Source organism: Ovis canadensis, chromosome 4, assembly GCF_042477335.2.
Source record: "Ovis canadensis isolate MfBH-ARS-UI-01 breed Bighorn chromosome 4, ARS-UI_OviCan_v2, whole genome shotgun sequence".
Taxonomy (NCBI): Eukaryota; Metazoa; Chordata; class Mammalia; order Artiodactyla; family Bovidae; genus Ovis; species Ovis canadensis.
Window position 1 is genome coordinate 127,081,728 of NC_091248.1, and position 23,862 is coordinate 127,105,589.

Below are 23,862 nucleotides of genomic sequence, written 5' to 3' on the forward strand. Positions count from 1 at the left end.
GCTAAAGGAAACATATCTTTCTTGGGTACAGATATTACTTTTTTTTTTTTTTAAGTGAAGGGATTTTAAAGTTTACAGATTCTGAAACTAAGGGTGGCATGTGGGATGAGCTGAGAGAAGGGATGCCTACCAGGAGGAAGCTGACCTCAGCAAGAAGGGCCCTAGGCACCAAGCACAGGTAAGGTACTTACCAAGGGGCGCTGTGGCCTTGAGGAATCCTGAGAGCAGATGTTGAATTTGAACCTGCCTTTTTCCACCCAGTACCGTGGGCTTCACAGACATGGGTCCTGTGTCAGTGATTCCCTGGGTGTGGAGAAGGGGGGCTTTGTCCAGGGAAGGGGCTGGACAGTCACTGGGGGTGTCCTACCCACGCGGTCTTTCCTTGGAGGCCAGGCCAAGGTGGTCAGCATTGTACCCCGAAGTTCTGGGAAGTGACCCGCAGCAAGGCCAGCGGAGACGCACAGAGGTTAGACCCACAGGGACCAACACTGGGATTTCTGGGCAAGAAATTCCCTTTCTCTAAGAGTCCAGAGGAAGAGAACTGTCGGGGCGCAGGCGTCGCCTCCTATTGGGCCCCGGCTTCCTCGGCCCCTGCAAACCGCAGGTTTAGCCCCACGAGCCCGCCTTCTCTGAGCTGTTCTAACAAGGGTTCACCAGACCCGGGATGAGGCCCAGCCGGGGATCGTCTCCCCGCACCGAGTCCACAACTCTCCCCCAGCCCCTCTGCGTCCTTTCTGACCTGTAGAATGGTGGGCTCGCGCTTCATTCATTCAACACATTTATCTGAGGGCCTACTCCATGCCAGGAACGTCTACAAATCACAAAACAGAGCAGCAAATAGTCACACAGGTAGAGTGGCTCCCGGGTCAAGGCGAGGGTGAGCGCGGGAGCCGGGGGACAAACCTGAGAGCGCGCCGGGGTCTGGCGGCCACTCCGGCCCATCCACCACCCAAGTCAAGGGGTCCAGCCTGCAGCCCCCTCCTCTCCTCTCGGGGTCCGCTTCCCCTACCCCTTCCCTAGTCACGGTAGGCTTGCGGGATACGTCCTTTGGCAGAGACGGGTCCCGTTTAATCTGAGCATCCCCACCTGGCGGATAGGAGTCGCTCAGTAAAAGTTGGATGCAAGAAAGGATGGATGGATGGATGGATGTGTGGATGCACGGGTTTAGTCCTGCAAGCACTCCGAGCTGGCCACAAGGCCGATCCCGGCGCCAAGCCCCTCCCCTGGCAAGCTTCACCGGGTCTAGGCAGAACCAGCGGGGAGGGGGCGCCGCCAGGCTCGCCCCGCCCTCCCCTCGCCCCCTGCCTTCTCGGCCGGCTAGGCGGCGCCTTCTGGGAAATGTAGTTCGCGCCTGCGCCCGGAGGGCCGCGGGGGCTGGTCCCCTTTTCCTGGGATGCGTTGAGCTGGGCTGCTCCGGACTCCCACCTTACCCTGCGCCCTCCCCTGCGGCCTGCTCCCCGGGGCCCGATTTCCTCCAGCGCCGACCTAGATCGCTGACGGAGCGAGTGCTCCCCTCGCCGTGCCGGAAGTCGGGAGCGGAGACTGAGTCTGGGATGGCGGGCCAGGTAAGGCGAGCCCGGACCGCGCCGCGCGAGCCGGGACCCCGCCGGCAGCCGGGGAGGACAGACGATCGCCTCGGCCGGGCCTGCCCCGTGCGGCGCTGTGCGGGCCTCGAGGGCGAGGGGCGAGCCTGGGACCCGCCAACTTTGGCCGGGCGCGGTGCGTGGGGGGTTGGGGTGCGCAGGATTTGGTGCAGGGAAGTCCAGGATCTGGGACGCCCCCTCTTCCCTTCTCCCCGTCCCCGCCGTGTAAGCGGACTTGGAGCCGCAGCTCCATCTTTGGAAACTCCTTTGGGTTAAGGCTCACCCTCTCTTGGCGTGGCTTTTAATTATAAATTATCCTGGGAGCGATGGGCATGGAGGCCCAAGGAGAAAGAGTAAATCTGGGCACTTTCCTTCTTGGTAGGATCCTGGGGTCCCGGCTGGGGGAGGGCATGAACAGGGTCCCAGGTTTTTAGCCATTAGGCGAGATGTGTAGGTCGGAGAGCTACTGGGGGAGCTACTGGGGGAGCCCTATCTGTTATAGCCTGGGGCCAGTTTGTCGGGTGCAAATTGTGTGCAGGGCAGTGAAGGTGCCAGGAAACCTGATGATACCAATGGGGAGTTGCTGGACGTCCTTTTGGGGCCCCCTGGAGAGCTCCGGCCAACCTCTGGCAACTGCCGACTCCACGGTTTGAGGGCCCAGGTGATGAGGGGCTGGGGCAGTCTGTGGCCAGGCAGAGCATCACTGTGCCAAGACCTTGATGGCGTTAATGCCCCACAAGCTCCCGGGGAAAAGCGAGAAGCCAGGTAGATTAGGGGGCGACAGAGGATGAGATGGTTGATGGCATCATCGACTCAATGGATGTGAGTGTGACCAAACTCCGGGAAATGGCGAAGGACAGAGAAGCCTGGTGTGCTGCAGTCCATGGGGTTGCAAAGAGTCGGACACGACTGAGCGACTGAACGACAACAGGCAGATTGGCTGCTGTGGGAGCAGGGGCAGTCTCCTCTTCAGATCTAGCTGGAAAGTTAGGAAGCCGAAGGACACCCTCCACCATCACCCCCATCTCTGCTCAGATGTGCCCACGGGCACCATGCTCAGGCCTCCTCAGACCACAGTTTCCTTTTCTATGCAGCGAGGGGTTGGATCACTGATCGTTCAGATCCGATGTCCTGGGGTGTGTCCTTACACTGTGTGTCTTCATGGAAAAAGTGCCTGGCCATGGCCTTGGCGGCTGGTAGGTGACAGTCAGACGGAGAGGAACAGGGTGCGCCTCCTGTCTTCCTGTCTACTGTGACTCCCAAATGCCCAGGGTCTGATCTGGAGGCTCAGGGCTGAGTCTGAAACACGCCAGGAGAGTGGGTTTGCCCTGGGAAGGACCCGCAGGCCGAGTCTGTGACCTGAGGGTTTGCACATTGTGCTCACTCCCTACCTTTTTTGTGCACGTGCATACACACACACGTACACACTCCTCTGTTTTTTCTGGGTGGGGGTGGCTACCGATGGACCCACTTACCCTGGCCACAGTCAGTTCCTGTTCCCAACTTTGTTGGACAAGAGTTTATCTTCTGGCTGAGGTGGCGAGTGGCCTGGAAACCATCTCTTCCGGATGTCTAAAAGAGCTGGTATATTTAGCCAGGAGACAAAGAGGCATTTGGGGTCAGGAGTGGTGTGTGAGGTGGCCGACTGTGACCTGCCAGTGGATGTGAGGCAGACAGATTTGGCTGCAGGAGCAGGAATCATAGCACTTAACCACATCCCAGCATTTGTTCTGGGCACTGTTCTTACAGTAATTCATTTACTCTTCACAACATCCCTCTGAGAGAGGTTCTTATGATCCTCCTTTCATAGATGAGTTTACTGGGCCCAGAGCTAAATGTGAAGCAAAGCAGGGATTGGAATTCCAGCCACCTGGCTCCTGGGGTCAAGCTCAAACCTCCACACTCTGCCTGTTTGTGTCCCAGAACTTCTTAACGCCAGATTAGGCCAGCCATAGGACTGTGGTGAGCCCCCACAGTTGCTATGGGTATTCAAGTAGAAATTGAAGAGCCCCCTATTGTAAATGGAAAAAAAAAAAAATGAATGAGTTAGTCACTCAGTGGTATCCAACCCTTTGCAACCTTGTAGATCGTAGCCTAACAGGCTCATCTGTCCATGGGATTCTCCAGGCAAGAATACTGAAGTGGGTGGCCATTCCCTTCCCTGGGAGATCTTCCTGACCCAGGGATAGAACCCACATCTCCCTGCGGCTCCTGCATTGCAGACAGCTTCTTTACCGTGTGAGCCTAGAAGTTGGCACTAAATGTTCACTGCCCCTTAAAGGTATTTTGCAGTTGTCGGTGAGTTCTAGTTCACGGACATGCTACAGTGGACAGCTCGCCCCCGGGGGGAGGAGAGGGTCCCGTTTACCGGAGTAGTTTTCATTTCTGGCAGCCCAGGCAGGTTCTGCCCAGTCTCCAGCCAGTAACTGGACAGCAGCTCTTCCTCAGCCCTCTGATTCTAAACTTAGAATGTGTCAGAATCATCTGGGAAGCTTGAAGATGTCAGCTTCTCGATTCTGAAAGCACTGAACACAATTGTGATTTAGTCTATCTAAGATCAGGTGAGAAATTCAGTCCTCAATAAAGGGAACTGTGAGCCTTATTTGAACCTAAAAGCTCTTTTGTGTTTTCAGTTGTTAGGTAGTAAACTCTGATGGGAGAAGATAAGGACGCAGAGTATTTTTCACCTGGTTTGCTAAATAGAGAAGCTATCTGTTGGCGTGAACTAGCTGGTCAACAGAATCGCCACTCAGCTCTGCTGGGTTTCCCACTTGCTGCTACAGCCACAGCCGTGCTGTTAAACTCAGCCATTTAGCAGCGACTTCCTTGGTGGCTCAGATGGTAAAGAATCTGCCTGCAATGCAGAAGCTGTTGTTCAGTTGCTAAGTCGTGTCCAACTCTGCAACCCCATGGACTGCAGCACACTAGGCTACCCTGTCCTTCACTATCTCCCAGAATTTGCTCAAACTCGTGTCCAGTGAGTCGGTGATGCCATCCAACCATCTCATTCTCTGTTGCCTTCTTCTTCTCCTGCCCTCAATCTTTCTCTGCATCGGGGTCTTTTCTAATGAGTGACTCTTGACATCAGGTGGCCAAAGTATTGGAGCTTCAACTTCAGTTTCAGTCCTTCCAGTGAATATTCCGGGATCGGAAAGATCCCCTGGAGAAGAAAATGACAACCCACTTCAATATTCTTGCCTGGAGAATTCCACGGCCAGAGGAGCCTGGTGGGCTTCAGTCCATGGAGTCATAAAGAGCTGGACACGACTGAGTGACTAACACACACACACACATTTATTTGTATTTATTAATCATTTATTTGTACTCAAGAGCCATCCTGTCTCCTCCATCACCATTTTAAAAAACCTGTTATAGCATGGTGAATTCAGGGCTGGCTGGAGTTCCCATCCTGGAGTCAATGTTTTCTTGGGCCTGAGCTGCAGGCCACGAGACTCTCTGTATTAGCTTCCCTGGATTGCCATGAAAGTATTTTCACAAAGCGGGGGTGCGGGCTTAAACAGCAAATTTAATCTCTCACAGTGCAAGAGGGGAGAAGTCCAAAATCAGAATGTTGGCGAGCCCGTGCCCTCTCTGAAGACTCTATGAGAGGATCATGCCTTCCTCTTCCAGCATCTGGTGGCCCTGGCATTCCTTGACTTGTGGCCCCATCACCCCTGCCTCCCTGGTCACGTGGACCTTTCCTCCCTGTGGGTCTGTCTCTGCTCCTCTTCTTATAAGGCCACCAGTCATACTGGATTAAAGTGAAAGAAAGTGAAAATGAAGTTGCTCAGTCATGTCCGACTCTTTGCGACTCTATGGACTGTAGCCTACCAGGCTCCTCTGTCCAAAGGAATTTTCCAGGCAAGAGTACTGGAGTGGGTTGCCATTTCCTTCTCCAGATATTGAATAAAAGATCTACCTTATTCCATTATGACTTTAACTTAACTAATTTCATCTATAGCAACCCTAGTTTTGAATAAGGCCACATTCTCGGGTACCAGGGTGAAGACATCAGCGTGCCTTTTTGGGGACACGTCTCTTGTCCCGTTGCCTCTTTGACCATTCCCACGAGCCAGGTGCCCACGCCGTGTCCACCAGGGGACAAGGGCTGGGTCAGCATGCCAAGGACCACTCCTGGGTGGCCTTGCTGGGAGGGAACGAGCCAACTGCCCTGAGGTTGTACCCACAGGTGTCGATCGCCTTCCAGGACCTGGCCGTGCGGTTCTCCAAGGACGAGTGGCGGCTGCTGGGGGAGGGCCAGAGGGCGCTCTACCTGGACGTGATGCGGGAGAACTACGACACGCTGGCCTCCCTGGGTGAGGAGCGGGCGGGAGGGCGCTGGCGCAGCACCTCAAGGGCCCAGAGTCGCCTGGGAGCTCAGGCGGCTCGTGGGGCCTCAGTCTTCATTCACACAGCAAGGTGGTGTCCGAGAGCCGGCGCTGAGCTGGGGTGGGGGGCGTCCCTTGGGTCTTTCATGCCATTGTTACTGTGGGCTGTACCAAGGGTCTGGGTGCGATTTGGCAGGGGTGCCAAAGAGCTGGCACAATGGCACTGGTCTTGGAGGTTCTGACGGTCCCTGGGGTTTGGGTGGTCACACAGACACACATATGTACACACATGTACATGGGTTTGTGATGGTCATACGAGCGCACTCGTGTACACACGCACACAGGGATTGGGTGGTCAGGTACACACGTGTACATGGAGTTTGGGTGGTCACATGGATAGACATGTACATGCATGTTCATGGGGTTTGGGTGGTCACACAGAAATGTGTGTACACATGTACACAGGGTTTGGGTGGTCGCATGTACACACGTGTACATGGAGTTTGGGTGGTCACATGGGTAGACATGTACACACATTACATGGGGTGGGGGGGGTCACATGGATAGACATGTATAGATGTACACAGGGTTTTTTGGGTGGTCACATATACACACATGCACATGGAGTCTGAGTGGTCACATAGGTAGACGTGTACACACATGTACGTGGGGTTTGGGAGGTCACATGGATAGACATGTACATGCATGTTCATAGGGTTTGGGTGGTCACACAGTGACACATGTACACACATGTACATGGGGTTTGGGTGGTCACACAGACAGGCATGTACACCTGTACAAGGGGTTTGGATGGTCACACATACATACATGTACATCGGTGCCTGGATGTCTGGGTGCCTGGGCCTCTGGTGTGATGATGTAGAAGGGCAGAGGCTGGCTTCCACTCCCGGGGACAGTCCCTCTTTTCTTTCCCAGGGACAGCGGAGCTGCTCCCCCTCTCGGCCTTCCTATCTCCCTCAGAGCCTGGAGGAGCTGTGGGGGCCCGGAGCCGTGCTGGAGACAGGCAGGAGCTGCCCCAAGGAGGAGGTCCCCTGGGTGAGTAATCTGTGCAGATGAGAGCCCCTCGGGGGGTCCTGGACCCCCTGGGTTGCCTGGGCCCCAGTGGACTCACTCACGTCCCTTCCGCCGTGTGGTCCTCGTTCCCTGGCTTCATTCCGTACAGGACACTGTGACCTCAGCACTCCCCACCTCGCCACACCCACCCCTCCCTGACCTTTCACCTCCGACCCCTCTGGACCAGGAGCCTGGTATACTGTTTCTCATTGTGTGAAGCGCTCAGAAGCAGCCTGGGCTCGCCTGGGCTCACCCGGGAGTCTTTGCCCCTCAGGCCCCCTCCCCCACCACCCGAGCAGAGCCAGTTGCAGCCCTTGAAGGTCCAGAGAGCTCGAGGGGGCGGGGGTGGATGTGGTCCAGGGGTTGGCGGGAGAGGCAGGAGCCTGGATGGTGGCCGGAGATGGGGAGGCAGCCCTCCTTGACGTCTCCTCCGTGGCCCAACAGGGACCGAGGGACAGAGCAAAGAGGAGCTCTGTTACCCGCAGCCCCCGGCATCTTGGTCCTGCTGTGCCCACACGTGGGGCACCTGCCCTGAACCCAGATCCTCTTTGTTTGCAGACATTGGTGTCACCTTTGCAGCCCCTCCCGTGGTGGAGGATTACGTGAGACTCAGCACGTGTTGACTGATGGGGGGGGCGGGAGTTCACTGTGGTCTCTTGGCAGGAGGAGCCCCCCAGCACAGCCTGCACCTCAGCGCCCTGGTGCAGCTCGTGCAGGAGATCCCCGAGTTCCTGTTCGGGGAAGGCAGCCCCGAGAGTAGTGGGGGAGCCAGCCTGGATGGGGTGGCTGCGAGCCCCCAGGGTGAGTCTGACGACGGGCCCCGCTGCATCCCACAGACGAGTTCAAGCTGCCGGCCTGGACCCTGGGTGGAGTTACCCGTTAATGTGAATGTCTGGCTGCAGGCTGGTCCCCTGATGGGGGAGAGACTGCGGCCTCTGATTTTCTCTAGTGGTTTTGACCTGGCTTCATCCATGTCCTTGGGGCCCCCGTTGCATCCTGCCCTACAGTGGCGGGTGAGGCCGTCCCTGTTGTGTAGATGAGTGCCCAGTGGCCGAGTCCCCCACAGCCTGTGCTCTCCTTATCTTAACAGACTTCTTCCTCTCCCAAGCTCTCAAGGCTCTCCCACCTCCCCAGAAGTTTCTCCCCCCAGCCGCAAGCCTGCGGGGTTTCTTTGCATCCCCTCAGCTGATGGTCAGCTGGGGATGATCTTATCAGAACAAGGCCACAGCCTGAGTCTACATCTCGGAGCCCAGGGATGGCAAGGCAGAGGTTACTGACATCCTGGTTGTTGTTAGTGGAACATGGCAAGGAAGGGCCAGCATGGGGCAGTGTTGGGGCATTGTACCTCCTGCCAGGCTTAATTCTAGTGTCCTCCTGCCACCCGCACCCCCCCCCCCCGCACCAGCTGTGATGGAGGACACGTGCCCTCTTCGAGACCTGCTCCACTGCCTTCCAGATACACCTATGGGCCTGCTTGGCCTGGCCACCACACCCAGCGGCAGCTCGTCCAGCAGCACCCCCAGAGCCGGGGGGCCGGGGAGCCCCCTCCCCATCAGTGAGTAGGACCCAGTGCAGGGGGCCCACACTCTCTTGATTTTTTTCCAGGACTCGGTTTCCTTTATAACTGGTTTCAGCTCCTCACGGGGGCAGAGTTGGGGGAGGTGCAGAGCAGGCCTGGTGCTGGCCTCTGTCTGGGGACCAGCAAGGATTCAGGATGCTTAGCCTCACTCGTGGAGTGCTGTGTGCAGCGTGTCTGTGGACCTGACTCTCAGACCTCTCATCAGGGCAGCCCTAACAGTGGGAGAAGACAAGGGTGGCCTTTGGAATTTCTCTGGGTCCCAGTTTATTTTTAAAATGCTTGTGGATTTTACATTTGTCTAAATGCCTATTTTTATCTAAACTATTTTAAATTAATATGGCATAAAATAGCCAGTGCTAAAAAAAAAACCTTGTTTAGGGGCTTAACCCTGGTGGTCCAGTGGTTAAGACTCCGTTCTTCCAACGGAGAGGGCGTGGGTTCAATCCCTGGTCAGGGAACTAAGATTCCACATGCCGGTGGCCACCAGAAAAAAAGAAAAGCATGCCCCATTTAGCCCGTAGTTTCAGGCGTCAGCTGGCACCTTTTCTCTGGGGTCCCACGTGTCCAGCTTTGAGAAACATTGAGTGAGAGGCAGGGGCCTGACTTGCGGAGGCAATCAGAGGTTGCCCTCATGGGAGGGTCCCCAGGGTGAGCAGTCTTGTGTTTACATTCACGCTGGAAGGAAATGGGGAAGGACCCTGCCACCCTTAGGATGGACTCTGGGAACAAGCCCGTCGTAGCTGGCTGAGCCACCAAGTTCCCAGGACTCAGCTGTCCCTTGGGGAGCAGTTAGAAGTTGGGAAGGCCCATCCTCTGTGTGTGTGTTGGGGAGGGGCCATTTCTCAGGCTCTGGAGCCTGAGCTGGAAAGGCCTGCCTGTCTCTGCTGCAACAGAAACTGCCAACAAGCCAAGGCCTGTGGAGGAGGGGAGCCCAGAAGCCCCTGGCCGGAGGCCCAGCCCTGCTGCCACCTGCAGTCAGGACAGTAGCAAGAGCCGCAGGAATCCGGAGAGAGGGACCCTGGGGGCAGGTGAGGGGCTGGCTTTCCTGAGGGTGGGGCTGAGGATGGGGGGCAGGTGGGGAGGCATCATGTGGCCCCCACCTGGGGCCTCCTGATGGTCCTACCTGGCAGACGGCATCCCTGTGGTCATGGGTGGGAAACCTGACCGCGGCTGGCCTTGCAGGAGCTGCGGGCATCTCTCCTGGGCACAGCCCCTTGCAAGGCCTCATCAACTGCCTGAAGGAGATCCTTGAGCCCGGGCCCCAGGGCCCCGAGGGACCACGGAGCTCGCCACCACCACCCGCCCCCAGCCTGGGTGCCTCCCAGCTGACCAGAACAGAGCTAGGGCCTGGGGGCCCGCCCTGGGCTGGTGAGTCCCTGCGGACCTGTCTCCTCGGGCCTGTGGAGAGCTCCAGTTGCTCTCCGTAGATACTTCTCTGTAAATATGACGTCTTCCCTAAGGACCCTTGCCAGCTTGGCTGCTCCAGTATCTGTGGTGTCGCATTTCTGGAGCCAGATGGCTGTGTTAAGGGAACGGCATGGTCAGCATCATCAGCTCGTAGAAAACCAGAAATAGATTTTGCCCTGGATTCTTATGGGTTCTTGACTCATCCTAAGGTGGGACATCTGAGAATCTTGTTGACACTAAGCAGGATCCTTGGGATGGGCTTTGAGGATGGGAGTGATATGGTGGGGGCTGGAGCCCCAGCTCTGAGCTCTGAAGCTTGGTAGCCGGGCAGAATGTGAAAAGCTCCTTGAGGCTTCGAGCCTTCAGTTTCCCGTCTGTCAAAGGGGTAACTGTTCTCACCTTAGAGGACTGTCCTGAGGTTAGGCACACTAATGATGTGTGTATAAGTGTTTGTAAAACGCTTGGGCGTCCTCAAATTAAGTTCTGTTCAAGGCCAAGAGAACCGTCTCCAAGTAGTGAGCCAGGCCCACTGGCTCACTTCCTTCGTTTGTTCTCAGAGCAGAACCTCATCTTCCTTTTACCCAGCCAGCTCTGGGAGGTGTAGCCAGGCATTTTTAAACCAAGCGCTAAGAAGACAGTGGCCCCAGGCAAGGCTGAGTGAGTTGCAAGAAGACCCACATCCTCGGGTTTCTGGCCTTGGACCTTTAATCGATCCCTCTTTCGGTTGTTGTCACCAAGACTGAGGTCACTGGGTTCAGGGGGATGCGTGTTCCTTTTTTCCCGTAGTGAAGACAGAGGCAGCCTCGGGAGATTGTCCCCTCCAGGGCCTGCTGAACTGTCTGAAGGAGATCCCTGAGGCTCGGGACAGGCATCCCAGCCCCTCAGGAGCCAGTGACCCACGGCTGCGGGAGGACCCAGGGGCCTGGAAAAGGAATTCTGGAGGTAAAGGCTGCCAGCTAGGCAGGGAGCCCCTGGGTATCGCTTGTTTCCTTTCTCTGCTCCAAGCAGACCTTCCGCCACCAGTCGCTCGGGCCCACACGTCACTGTCGGCTGGAGTGGCCAGACGTGGGGGCTCACGCTATAGAAGGGGCTGGGCGTGTGGCAGGCGCATCAGTGCGAAAACGTTCCAGATTGGCTCTTATAGTCGGAGCTGAGGGTTCCAGAAGGAAGGAGGGAATGGCTGGGAAGGAGAGACAAAAAGCAGGAGGCAGAGCTCCGGGCGGTGCACATGCTGGGGCTCGTTCTGATGTGGGGGTTCTTGTGATTGTTTGGGTTCACTGTGGGTCGTCAGTGTTCCAGAACTCTTGAGAGCCGTTTGGCTGCTGGCCTCGGAAGCAGGACCCTGACTCAGTGCTCCTGGGGCGGGCTGGCTTGGCATCACCCCTCTGTAGAAACCTCTAGATGTGGAGGTGGGATTTAGTCCATCTGCTGGTGGTTGGGCAGTGACTGTCGGAGCTGAGATGGCTGTGGAAGCTGGGGGCTGTGGAAACCCCATCCTGACCCTGTAGAGACTTCATGAGTGACTTCCCACAGGACTCCGACCCCTCCAGACTCCTCCTCCGGGGCCTGGGCCTGGAGCTGGCAGCATGCTCTCTGCAGTGAAGGTGGAGGACAGCTGGCCCCAGGGATCCCCAGAGCCCACATCCTGTCAGCTCAGCAAGCGGCCCCACGGCCCCTCTGCCGCCAGCAGCCCCAGGAATGTCAGAGACACCGCCCCCGCCCAGGTCCGGGTGCCCAGCTGGGGCCCTGCAGCTCAAGGTGAGGCCTGGGCTCGTCAGCTCAAGTCCTCCCGGGTGGGGTTCTCAGGCCCCCAACAAGGTTCTGCCAGCCCACAGGGAAGGGGCATCTGGGTGTCTCATGCGTGGACAGAGGCGTCCACCTGGGCGTCCTTCCCAAGCAGTAGTGGTGGTGATGGTTTCGTCGCTAAGTCGTGTCTGACTCTTGTGACCCCATGAACTGTAGCCCGCCAGGCTCCTCTCTCCATGGGGTTTTCCAGGCAAGAATACTGGAGTGGGTTGTCATTTCCTTCTCTGGGGTCCCAAGCGGTTAATCCTATCCTTTAATCTCCATCCTCCTTAACCCAGGCCCTTGCCCATGGAGCCTTCCATTAGAAGGGCCTTGGTTTTGCAGAGAATCCCCAAGTGTCAGGAAGCTGCCCAATGCGTGTGGCTCTCTTTCCACCCACCCTTGGGCCTGGGTACAGCTGGCTGGCATCACTCCCCCAGACTGGGGAGCAGAGAGCTGATGGGAGCCGGCACTGAGGGAAGGGCGTCCTGCCTGGCAGGCCCCACGCCTGATGTGGGACTCACCACCCCTGCGTAAGGCAGGCAGGCCGGGCAGTCAGCCAGGGCTGGGCCGGAGGGGAAGATGGGCCAGAGATGGTGACGGGCCATCTCCCCGTCCCAGCCGGCAGCGCCTCGAGCTCACCCCTGGAAGCCCTGGAGGCCTGTCTGAGGGGCATTCCCCTGAGTGGGTCGTTACCTCCCCAGCCGCCGGCCAGCTCTTGGTCCCGGAGCCCCCAGTCAGGAGACCCCGGGTCTCAGAGGCCCAAGCTGCCGCGCCTTGGACCACACAGCAAAGGTAGCCTGCGCCGTGGGCTCAGGGTGGCGTTTGTCCTTGTGCATGGAACGGGGTTGGTGGGGGGAATGCTGAGGATGCCATTAGGTCCCCCCTCCTCATCCCAGGCCAAAGTGGGGGGCACACATGCCCCTGTCTCCCAGCTCCTTCTCATGCCTGCCCCCCAACAACCCCTGTGTTTGGTGGAAGCCAGTTAAACTCTGCCCCCTTCCACCTCTGAGAGCTTCACTGACCCTCTAGGCTCCTGAGGCCAGCAGTTGGGTTTATGTGGGTTAACAAGCTACTGGATTTTAATCAGGGCCATGAGCACTCTAACCTCAGGGGAGATCACATGGGAGAGGCGTTGGGGCAGGGCTGGGCGCCCGTTCGCAGCCCAGCGCCCATTCGCAGCCTGGCGCCCAGGGGACCTCTTGGCCCATGGTTTTCCCTCGATGCCAGCCGTGCTGTTTCCCCACAGAGGTGGTCATGGGGCCTCTCCCAGCTCTGGGCCTGCAGGGCTGCACGAGAGACAGCCCTGCCCTGCCCCTGGGCTCCCAAGGCACCCCCAGCAGCTTCTCGTCGTCCAGCAGCTCTGACGGGGACCTGGATTTCCAGAGCCCTGAGTGCAGCCAGGGGCATCGGCCTGGAAAAGGTGAGCTGGCCATCCTGAGGCTGGGAGTGGGTCCTGGGTAAGGGCAGGGGGGCACAGCCTTGCCCACCACCATGCGTCCGACCCGACCAGTGTCCGAGCCAGGCCTCCATGCCCGGTGCGGCCACAGAGAACAGACACACCTGTTTTAGGGGGCGGGGGTCTGTTTTAGTGGCTTGGCTCAGAAGAGGCAGGACAACAAAGATCTCTAGAAAGCATTTGATGCAGAAGGCAATGGCAACCCACTCCAGCACTCTTGCCTGGAGAATCCCATGGAGGGAGGAGCCTGGTAGGCTACAATCCATGGGGTCGCAGAGTCGGACGCGATCGAGCGACTTCACTTCACTTCACTAGAAGCATCAAATACTTCCTTATCCCAGCCTCAAAGAAGTCAGTGTCTGTAACATCTGACTGACTCTCCAACTTAGAGAAAACATGTAACACCATCTTAGAGGGTGTGTTTGGTGCGTGCTCCCCCGGGTCCCTCCTTGAGGGGACCTTGCAGGGACCTTGCAGGACCTCAACCCTTTTCTCCACTTCAATAATCCCAGGGCTCCCCGTCTTGTTCATGGACACCTGGTTCCCCGGGGCTCACCTCTGTGTTGTGGCCTCACGCTGTCTTTGGAAAGGCCTGAAGTCCCCCTGGGGCTCTGTGCTGGGTCCTCCGGGGCCATCGGATGGGCTTGGGGACCGCGTTCCTGCGCCCACCACAGCTCAGCCCCTCGGGTAGGGGAGGTTTTAGCTCCCAACAGGCAGCTGACTTTGCTTGTTAATTTTTAGTAGGTACTGTGCTGGTTTAGTCTTGTTGAAAAGCTGCGGTTAGGTTGCAGAGGGTCGTGGCGTCTGCCTCCCTCCCCCGCCCTCTAGCACCCTCGTCCCCTGAGCCATCCCTGCTGCCAGTTCTTGCGCTTCCAGGGACGCTGCGCGGGCGAGCATCCCTCTCGCGGCTTCTCCACCCAGCTCCCATCTTCCCGCTTCCCTTTGGGCTTAGGGTCCTGCTGCGTGGGCCCCCTCCCCTCTCTCCTGCAGCTGCTCAGTGTCTGTGGTTCCTTCTCGAGGGTTCTCTATCGGCAGACCTGGTTTTCTGAGTCACCCATACAGCAGGCGACTTCACGCCGCCTTGTGGACGCATCCAGCTCGGCCCCGAGCTCTCCCAGCGCTGCCCCGGAACCCTGCAGCGTCTGTGGGGAAGCCACATGCAGGACTCCTCTCGAGACACTGAGGTCCCAGCCCCACGACGCCCGGACCTCTGGCAGCTTCTCTCTTCTCCCTCTCTCTGCCTGACGCCCGCATCAGCAAAGATGCTTCTTAGGGAAGAGCGTGGCTGAGATGTGGAAGGGGAGGGCTTTTCCTTTATCTAGAATTTCAGTTCGTGTAGTGGCTATAGCTTCTCCAGCGCTGTCACTAGAAATAGGATTTCTGCAGTGTGTTTTTATCCTCGAGTTGAAATGCGTTCATGTTCTCCTTCACCTGCTGCATCTGTACCCTTTCCCCTCTTTGACTAGTCACGTGAATAGTGAGTAGCTGATGACATTCCACCCTCGGGGCCCATCTCCCCCGTCACTGGCCCAGTGGCCTGCTGACTGGCTTCTCTGTGTAGGCAGTCAAGATGAGGGGCCTCTCCCAGGGCCACCCAGAGGCCGGGCTGACACGGGTCTGGGGCCAGGTCTCCCTCTGGGTGCCCTGAGCTGGCATGCCAGGCCCCGGGCCCCAGCTGCAGTGGACCTGGGGCACGGGCAAGGCTCCTGGGGTTCGAAGGACTGAGCTCTGGCCGGCCAGGACCGCGAGTGTTGGGTTTTCACAGGAAGCCCTGTGGGCAGCTCCCCACTCCAGGGCCTGGAGAACTGTCTCAGAGAGATACCTGCGCCCCGGCTGCAGCCTGCCTGGCTCTGCTCCTCGGCTGGAGACGGAGGGCCACAGCGAGCGGAGCCCAGGAACTCGGCGGCAGGCATGGAAGGTAACGTGGGCGGGCCCATGTCCTGGCCTGAGATGAGATGACCTTCTGGAAGCAGCCTGGCCAAGGCTCGTGGGAGGCCACAAGGCCAATAGCGCTGCTGTCCTGGGCGGAGGGGTGCAGCGGGCCTGGATACCCAGCCCCCAGTGCTGCTCCGAGTCCAGGCCTGAGCCAGGGCGTTGGCAGCAGGGTGTCTGTATCCTGGCCTTGGTCTCTGGCATGGTGCTGAGCTGTGGGGGCTCCCAGGAGGCTGGGTAGCTGGGTCCAGAAATAACGAGATTCTGGAGGGTGAAGGTGGCCCTGGGAACATCTGCAGGGCCGGGGTGTGTCCCACTTCGGTAGCATCATCCAACACCCTGGACCAGAATTTGTCTTCTGAACAGCGCCTCCCTGGCCTGCGAGCTAACTCAGGGCTCCCAGCTGATGGGCCTCTTGGCTTTTCATTGAAACAGGACTGAGGGGCGAGGCCTGTGAACCAGCCCACCTGGGACAGCGTGGGGGTGATGTGCCCGCCAGGAGCCTCCGATTGTCTAGCCCACAGGCCCTTGCCTCTGGTGCCTTGCCCACCTGCTCCCCAAGAGGCCCCAGAGACCTCGGGGCAGCCAGGCCAGGACAGTGGAGATGGCTTCGAGACGGTGAGCGGGACTCTTGCCCAGGGACTTGCTCGCATGTCTCCTCCCCTCTGCGTAAAATCTCTGGTGAGAAAATAGACTTCCCCTTTCCCCTCCTATTCCTCCACTGCTTCACTGTCTCAGCCATTCCTGGACTGCTGGCTGGAGGGTGTGTGTGTGCATCTCCGAAAGCCTGCTGGCTGGAGCTCTCCGAGGTGTGCTGAAAGCAAGTGGGGAAAGCACTGCTCTCATCCAGAGACTGGGTTTCTCTGGGCGAAGCACCGGTTATTTCCTTAATTCTCGTTGCCTGGGGATGGAGGTCGGGGTGGGAGGGGAGGGGGCTCCTCCTCCTGCTGCTGCAGTTCAGCTGAACTTACAGCAGAATCCTTGTCTAGATTTGCTGAAGTGGATGGGTCAGGCCTGACCTAACTGAGAAAGTGCAGGTATTTGTCATACTCCCTCCAGGCAAGCGCTGTTCTGGGGGCCTCCCGTGGACTTGACTGAGCCTCTCTGCAGGCTGCTGGTCCTGCGTGAACACAAGTAGAAAGGGCCGCCTGGCTTATGAGACCCAGAGCCTGGCTGGAACCAGACTGTTAGTGACCTCCAGGCTCTTGAGGCTTCTGGAAGTTTCTGCCGCGGCCTTCCAGAGTGGCTGGGGGCCAGACCAGTGTCTGGCTTTGCTTCCTTCTGCTTCCCGTGGCCACGGGATGCTGTTCAGGCTCCCCCAGGGCTTGTGTGGGGCTGAGCTGGAGGGGGACCAGCTCTGCGTGCCCGCCCAAGGAGGCCAAGGCCCTCTGGCCTGTCCTTGGGCTCACGGAGGGAGGGCTCTTTGGTTGCCGTTTGCCCAGGGCCAGCCACCAAGCCTTCCCCGCTCCACTGCCTGGAGAACTCTCTGAAGGGGATCTTGCCCGAGGGGCCCTTGCGCTTTGGCTGCCTGGCCAGCCTGGGCCCCAGCCCACGCTCCAGCTCCAGCTCGAGCATCAGCAGCTCAGAAGGAGAAGACCTGAGGCCGGAACCTGAGCTCTGGCAGCCTCTCCTGCAGGGTGAGCTTGACGGGGCAAGAGGGGGACTGGGAGCCCGGCCTCAGTGTGTGAACGCCACCCTGACCCCGGCTCTGTTTCTGCCAGAGAGGGACCACCCTCCCAGCGGTAAGGGCCTTGGCACCCTGTCCCCACAACGTGGTGGCCCCCGTGCTGGCTGCAGCCCTGGGGAAGGCTTGAGGAGACTCGAGCCTGGGCACCGCTGCGATTTCAGTGCAGGTGAGCCCGGGGTCTCTGGAGGAAGGGGCGTGTCCCCCAGGATGGCCATGGGTGCAGGGACCGTCCCACTCATCACTTGGCCTGACTCTTGCCAGAAGGCTGTCTGCCTTTGTCACACTTGAGTTCCCCATAGGATGAGCCGTGTCCAAGAAAAGAAGGTGGAGATGTTGAGGCCCCTGGGGCCCCAGGGGTGTCAAACAAGTGTGTTTAAAGACCTGGTAATCAGCTTGGAAAGTCAAAGTGTCCATCGCTCAGTCATGTCTGACTCTTTGCAACCTCATGGACTGTAGCCTGCCAGGCTCCTCTGTCCATGGGATTCTCCAGGCAAGAATACTGGAGTGGGTTGCCATGTCCTCCTCCAGGGGATCTTCCCAACCCAGGGATCCAACTCGAGTGTTGTGCATTGCAGGCAGATTCTTTACTATCTGAGCCACCAGGGAAGCCCAGTAAACTTGATATATATATAGGAGAAGCAAATGGCAACCCACTCCAGTATTCTTGCCTGGAGAATCCCATGAACAGAGGAGCCTGGCGGGCTATAGTCCATAGTGTCGCAAAGAGTCGGACACGACTGAAGCGATTTAGCATGCACGCATGCATATATATATATATATGTATATATGTATCAACGCTTCCTTGCTTCTCAGTCCAGTCCTGACTCAGTGATCATTCCCAGCAGGAAAAGCAGAAGAGAAGGTGGGAGGCAGGTCCCACTTGCCCTGGAGAGAGGTGTGCTTGGAGACCCTGGGACCGCCTGGCCCCCTAGGCAGCGCTGGAGGAGGTAGGGGTGGGTGGGTCGCCAGGTCCGGGAAGGGGGCCCCCCTGCTGCACTCAGGCCAGTGACTCCACCCAGTCCGTGGCCTCTGAACAGGCCCTGGCTGGTTCCCACCTTCCTTCCTGCCCATGGGCCTGACAGGAGACAGCAGAGTGGGCCGGGCATGGACCCACAGGACCCCCAGCACATCCCTGGAGGAGCCTCACCGGAGGCTGGACCTGTGGGCATGGCCCTCTCCACCTGCTCTCTCCAGCCTCCTGGGAGAGCCAGAGGCCTCGTGCTGGAGCCGCAGAAGATTCTGGAAACAATGTCCACCCTCACTCAGCCTGCGGGCCCCAGCCAGCCATTTGACCAGAGATGGGCTTCCTGGCAAGCCCAGTGTAACCCTCTTGCGTCTCATTTCACCAGTGCTTGAAAGTTCAAAGTTTTCTTTTGTTTTAGGCCGTGTCCAAGTATCCCCTGTCAGTGTGGCCGTGGCGGAGCCATGCGTATCCACACCGGAAATGCTCTGTGCTCTTCCTGCGAGGTCCACTGGGCATCCCTGCCCCACCACTCAGCTGGGAAGAAGGCCGGGGCCTGGGCCTTGCCAGCCTCCTGGTTCAGCCCATGGGTGCCAATCCTGGAAACTGACGGCTGGTGAAGAGTCCAGGGGCCTGGGGCCTGGGGACAGAAGACCAGGTGTGACAGGTGAACTGGGGGTCTCCCGGCCCCCCAAGTATCGGGAGCCCCACAGGCACAGGGTGGGGGGGGGGCGGCTGGGGCTCAGCGTCTGCACGGTCACCCCTGCCTCCTTCCCCGCTGCTCAGCTCCTGTTGGCAGGGTGGGCTGGTGAGAACCCCTGGGGTTACAGCCTGGGGTAGGCTTTCTCTGAACAGCCTTCCAGGCTCCTTTGGGTCATAAGTAGGAAGAGCCTCACATCCAGTCAACTTCAGCTGGCTTATTTCATTTCAGGGTTTTCCTATAGGAATAGCTGGCTATTTTATGAAAGTACGCAGACACTTCTTAGAGGCAAAACAAACACTGAATAGATGCATCCAGGATCAAAGTTTGGGGTTTGAGGCGACTTTAGAGAACAGGTAGGGATAATGAGGGTCAGTAGTGAGTGACCAGGTGGAGAGGTCCCCAGAGATGCATTCTGTACCCTGACCCCGGGAAGGTCTTCCAGACCATGGCAGAGGTGGGCGAGCGGGGCTCGGTGCCTGGTCCACTCTGGGCCGTGCACCCAGATCCTCATGCTTGAAGCCTGCGGTGGGGGCTCCGGCCTGTCACGGGCCTGGCCTGCCTGGAGGTGCAGCTGTTTGTTAGGAGTGCTGAGCTGGCCCGAGGCCCATGAACTCACTGCCCCAGCTTGAGTAGAAAGACACCCGGGACACCAGCACCGTTGCTGACCCTTAGCTGAGATCCTTCCTAAAGAACGTGGCTGGGCAGCGTTTGAGTCCTTGGGCTCCAGTCTCCACTTTTGCAGTTTGAAGCCCTGGGGGTCCTGGGAGATTCAGGCCGGAGCTGGTCTAGGGACTCCGACATGGTGGGAAACCAGGTCTGTCCTGTGGCTCCAGGTGGTAATGGGGCTTCCTTATGAGGCTGGCCTCGGGTGAAGACCAGGTCCGGGAGAAGTTTGGGTGAAGGAGTAGGTGACTTTTATTTTTTTTTTAAAGTAACTTAAGTCCTATGTCTGTAATTTGATTAGGGAGGGTAAAGGTCAGGAGGGGGTGGGGACCCCTGTGGTTTGCTTATGACTAAGACCTTGATGCTGGGAAAGATTGAAATCAGGAGAAGGGGACGACAGAGGATGAGATGGTTGGACGGCATCACTGACTCAGTGGACATGAGTTTGAGCTACTCAGGAGCTGGTGAAGAACAGGGAAGCCTGGTGTGTTGCTGTCCATGGGGTTGCAAAGAGTTGGACACAACTTAGTGACTGAAGAGCAAATAGCATTAGGTGCTGATGCGGCCCCTTTGCCTCTTCGCTGGAAACACCTGGGCCCTCTCTAGACACTGCCCACGGCCCTGCCTCAGGGCAGCTTCTCTGGGCCCTGCCCGCTGACCCTCCAGAGGCAGAATTAGCTGCTCTGAGGCGGCAGTAGGGCCCAGAGGTGGCATAGGAACACACCAGTCCTTTTCCTAGGAAGTGGGGAGGCCACTGTCCTAAGCCAGCTTGGTTTCTGTGGAGACCAGCCTGTGATCTATCTTGCCCGTGAATTAGGGGAGCAGCCTTCCACGTTGCCCAGCCTGAGTCACCAGGACCCTTCCTTCCCTTAGTGGGCAGGGTGACAGACACACCAGCTGGAGGGTCTCGGGGGAGGGAAGATCCTGGCAGCTGATCACACTCATCATATCCCGCTCTGGTTTCAGCCAGGACCGAAGGGGGGCCCCTTCCTGGGGGTGTGCCCCAGCCAGCGCCTGCAGCCACCATCCCTGGGGCCTCACCTGGTGCCTCCCCTGGTGCCTCTCCGCGGCCGCCGTGCCCCTGTGGGGCTTCCCTGCAGCAAGAGCTCCACAACCTGGGCGCTGCCCTCTCGGAGAAGCTGGACCGGCTGGCTGGGGCCCTGGCCGGCCTGGCTCAGGAGGTGGCTACCATGAGGACCCAGGTGGATCGACTCGGGCGGCGCCCACGGGGCGCGGGACCCAAGGGCCTCCCCCGGGGCCCTCGCTTGGCCAGCGGCCCTGCCCACAGACACCCACCCTACTGGAGGCACAAGGGCCCCCTTAGGCCGAGACCAAAGATCCTGCGGGGGGGCCCGGCCGAAGGTTGCAGGGCTGGGGACCTGTCATCGGGCCTGTCCAATGGGAGGCTCCGTCGGGTGCCTCCGGACACCCCCTCAGCGGAGGCCCCTGGGCCCGGCTCCAGCCCTTCCTGGCAGCCTCACTCCTTAGCCTGCAGCGGCCCTGCTGTGCAGACTGTACGTCACCCCCTCGGGCACCCCGAGGGCCGCCAGAGCCCCCCTCCCCTTTCACTGCCGGCTGCCCCGCCCCCCCAGGTGGCTCCTCCGGTGGGCACTGCAGAGGCAGAACCGCAGGGTGTGGTGGCTGCCCCACCCAGGACCCCAAGGTGGCCCAAGAATCCAGGCGGCGTGTTGGTGGGGCTCCAGAGAGCCCTCGAGGGTGAACAGTGGGGCGGGGAGCACAGGGACCCAGCGTGGGGACCCCCCAGCCGCCACCTTCGTGGACTCAGCCCCGCGGAGGGTGCCCCACCTCCGGACACCTCACCCCCCTCCAGCAGAACCTTCCCCACATTGAGGCCGTGAAGGGGCCCCTGACTCCAGGGTGACCATTGCTCAGGGGGTTTGGGGGGGGTGGCGTTCCCCAACCATGCCTCTGGCTTTCTTGACTCAGGTTCATTTAAATGTTGCTTCCCCCTCTGGCCCTTCCCACCAGAACCGACAAGGCGGGCAGGGGGGTGGTGTGCAACCACATGTGTGTGTGTGCCATGTGCGGGCATGCCACATGTGCCCAGGGTGCCCTGAGCCGCTGCAGAGGGGCCACGAGATCACCTCGTCTCAGCACCTGCCATCCTGATTTCAGCGCTGGGGAGTGCGGTGCCCGTCTTTCCGGTCCACGGGAAGCTTCCCTTTGAGGCAGATCGCCCCGGCGCCCTGGCTGAGGCTGGGTGTGCCTGTGTGCATTCTGAGTTACTGAAGGTGGTTGCCAAGGGGAAGAAAGGCACGCAGAGGGACTGCAGCAGAGTGTGGCCGTGTGGTCGTCACCAGCACTGGGGACAAGCTGGCTCCTGCCTTCCCGCCTCCTCCAGAGAATCTGGCAGCCTGCCTGATGTTAGGGGAAGAATCCCACCAACCCCCAGGGAGAGAGTGGCGCACGTGTTAGCTTCCTGGGCCCGCAGTGACAGTCCAGAGCCCAGGAGCCTCCAACAACACACATTTACATCCTCCCGGTTCAGAGGCTAGAGGGCCAGGTGTCAGCAGAGCTGGTTCCTTCCAAGTCTGCCCTAGGCCCCTCTGCGGGCCGGTCGCTGACTCTTCTTGCATTCCCAGTGCGCTCTCCCCTTGCTCATGCCCTTCAGTGTCCCTTTTGTCTAAGGACACCATCCTCATGCCCTCCCTCTAACACGATCGCTTCTGTAAAGACCTCATCTCTAACTCAGGTCTCGTTCGTGGTCCTGGGGCTGTTAGGGTTCCAGTGTGTGAATCTGGGGACAGGAGTGCACAATCCAACCCCGACCACACATGAGGGACCGAGCTTGTCTTGGTCCTGGTGGGAGGAGGGAAGATCACCACGGTCACTAAGCCTGTTTTCCTGGGGCCACCAGGCTGCCCTGGGGCCCACCCCTCACTTGGGGCATCAGGAGTGACCTGCCTGTCATCACTGCAGTTCCGATCTTTTTTCCCGATCTTTCCCCACCAAGCTCAGATCAGTCCATGCACTCCGGGAAGGCCCTGCCTGGCTGTGCTGTCAGGGAACCGGGCGCAGCACTGAGGCCCAAGCCGGCTTGGGACCCAGAGGGACTAGCTGCAGTGAGTGCTCAAGGGGGGCCCATTGGCTGGTTTGCCCAGTGTGCCCCTAAAATCGGGTTTTGGGGGACACTCAGGGCCTGGCTTGTGCTGCTCATGGTCCCTGTGGAAGGAGCAGACACTGATGCCAACGGCGGGAGAGCCAGGTGCTGGCTAAACAGACCATCAAAAGTGGGTGTTAGAACGTTTCCAGGACTGGAGCAAGTTCCTCGATGTCTGTCTCAGAAGCTAGGTGTATGAGTTTAAGTAGGTTGTTTAAACATGCAGCCTTCACAGCTAGCCATAACTTGAAGAATAACAGAAGAGGTCTAGGCCTTCTGCCTAGAAAGATGAGTCCAGCTGTTTCCAGGCTGGGTAGGGAGTGACGCTGGGCCATTTCAGAGCCATTGGAAGGGTCTGATGGAGTCAGCGCTATGGACCAGGGGCTCGGGCTGGAAGGAGGAGGGCTTGTCCGGCCCTCTGCTCATCCTCCGTAGTAGCAGTCGGGGGGTGGCCTGCCATACGTGCCCGTGTGGCATTTTAAGGCTCGGTTTTGTGGGCTTTGCAATTACCAGCCTTTGCACCACCCTGTGCCGCAGGCGTGGAGGAGCACACAGGCTCAGAGAGGGCGAGGGGCTTGCTCGGGGATGCACAGCCTTCCTCCAGCCGAGTTAGGACAGTGCGTGCCCTGATGCCACCCAGGCCAGGGGGCTCCCAGTCCAGCTGGACCCTGTGGGAAGTTCAGATCCTTGTTTAAGAATGTGGAAAGTCAGCCATGAAGTGGACGGTGGGAGGTTCTGTGAGCTGAAGCTGTGTTCATCCCCCTGGTCCACTGCTACGTGGACAACACTCCTCCCAAGTCATGAATTGAAAAGCCTTCTAGAACCACTGATCTGGCAGAAAAACCCGTTGGCAATTTAGGAGTTTGGTCCTGTGTCTGTCTCCATCTACTTGGTGAGGAAGTGTGGTCACTTTGGTAGGAGAAACCACAGACTATTGTGAACTCAGGAATTCCTGGGGTCAGAGATGGGGGCCAGAGAACCTTCCCTCCCCAGGCGCTCGCGCACGAGAGTCCCCTGTGTCCTGAGCACCGCCTGTCAGCCTGAGGCCCCTGTGAGTCAGGAAAGTGGGAAGGTCCCAAGCCTCCAGATGCCCCTCCAAGGGTCCAATAGAATGGGGGGCCTTAGCCCCCTGTCGGAGACACCCCACGATGTCACCACTCTCTGGAAGGAGCTTGTCAGGCGGGCGGACCAGGCTTGCTCTCCACCCTCTTGTATCCTTGTGTTTCAGATGTGGCTTCTGTAAACAGCCTCCTGTTGGATTTTGTCTTTTAATCCAACTTGACAAATTTTATTCTTTAGTCGGAGCCCTTAATCCACTTCTGTGTAATATTATTGTTGATATATTGAGATTTGAATATACCATCTAATTTTTGCTGATGTTTTTGTCTCACTCGTTTCGGGCAGGGGGCTTCTTTCCTACTGACAGTGTTGTGGGTTTTGAGTCATTCTTTCCCCCCTTGATGAGCCTCAACATTTAAAGAATTACAAGGGGAAACATTCAAATTTACAATCGTATTTGGGAAGTTTTAGCATAGTTTTTTCTTTTTTAGAAACTGATTGGACAAAGCAGGAAGGATGTG

General features: G+C 58.5%; 1 protein-coding gene across 7 annotated transcripts; it reads left to right on the forward strand.

The window, feature by feature from the left end:
- The first annotated feature begins 1,354 nt into the window (after nucleotides 1-1,354).
- Nucleotides 1,355-23,659, forward strand: KRBA1 (KRAB-A domain containing 1). 7 transcript variants are annotated; one of them, XM_069587059.1, is made up of 18 exons: nucleotides 1,355-1,565; nucleotides 5,773-5,899; nucleotides 6,848-6,967; nucleotides 7,649-7,786; nucleotides 8,391-8,540; nucleotides 9,458-9,592; nucleotides 9,747-9,932; nucleotides 10,758-10,913; nucleotides 11,505-11,729; nucleotides 12,378-12,551; nucleotides 13,006-13,179; nucleotides 14,981-15,133; nucleotides 15,583-15,828; nucleotides 16,590-16,784; nucleotides 16,869-17,000; nucleotides 17,677-17,781; nucleotides 18,217-18,462; nucleotides 20,128-23,659. In XM_069587059.1, exons 1-18 carry the CDS (start codon nucleotides 1,554-1,556, stop codon nucleotides 21,018-21,020), a joined length of 3,567 nt encoding a protein of 1,188 aa, XP_069443160.1. In that variant the 5' UTR covers nucleotides 1,355-1,553; the 3' UTR covers nucleotides 21,021-23,659. The 7 variants fall into 7 exon arrangements, with proteins under 7 accessions (XP_069443160.1, XP_069443156.1, XP_069443154.1 ...); XM_069587055.1 differs by having other exon boundaries at nucleotides 1,376-1,565; nucleotides 8,442-8,540; XM_069587053.1 differs by having other exon boundaries at nucleotides 1,472-1,565; nucleotides 18,217-18,453.
- The last annotated feature ends 203 nt before the right edge of the window (nucleotides 23,660-23,862 follow it).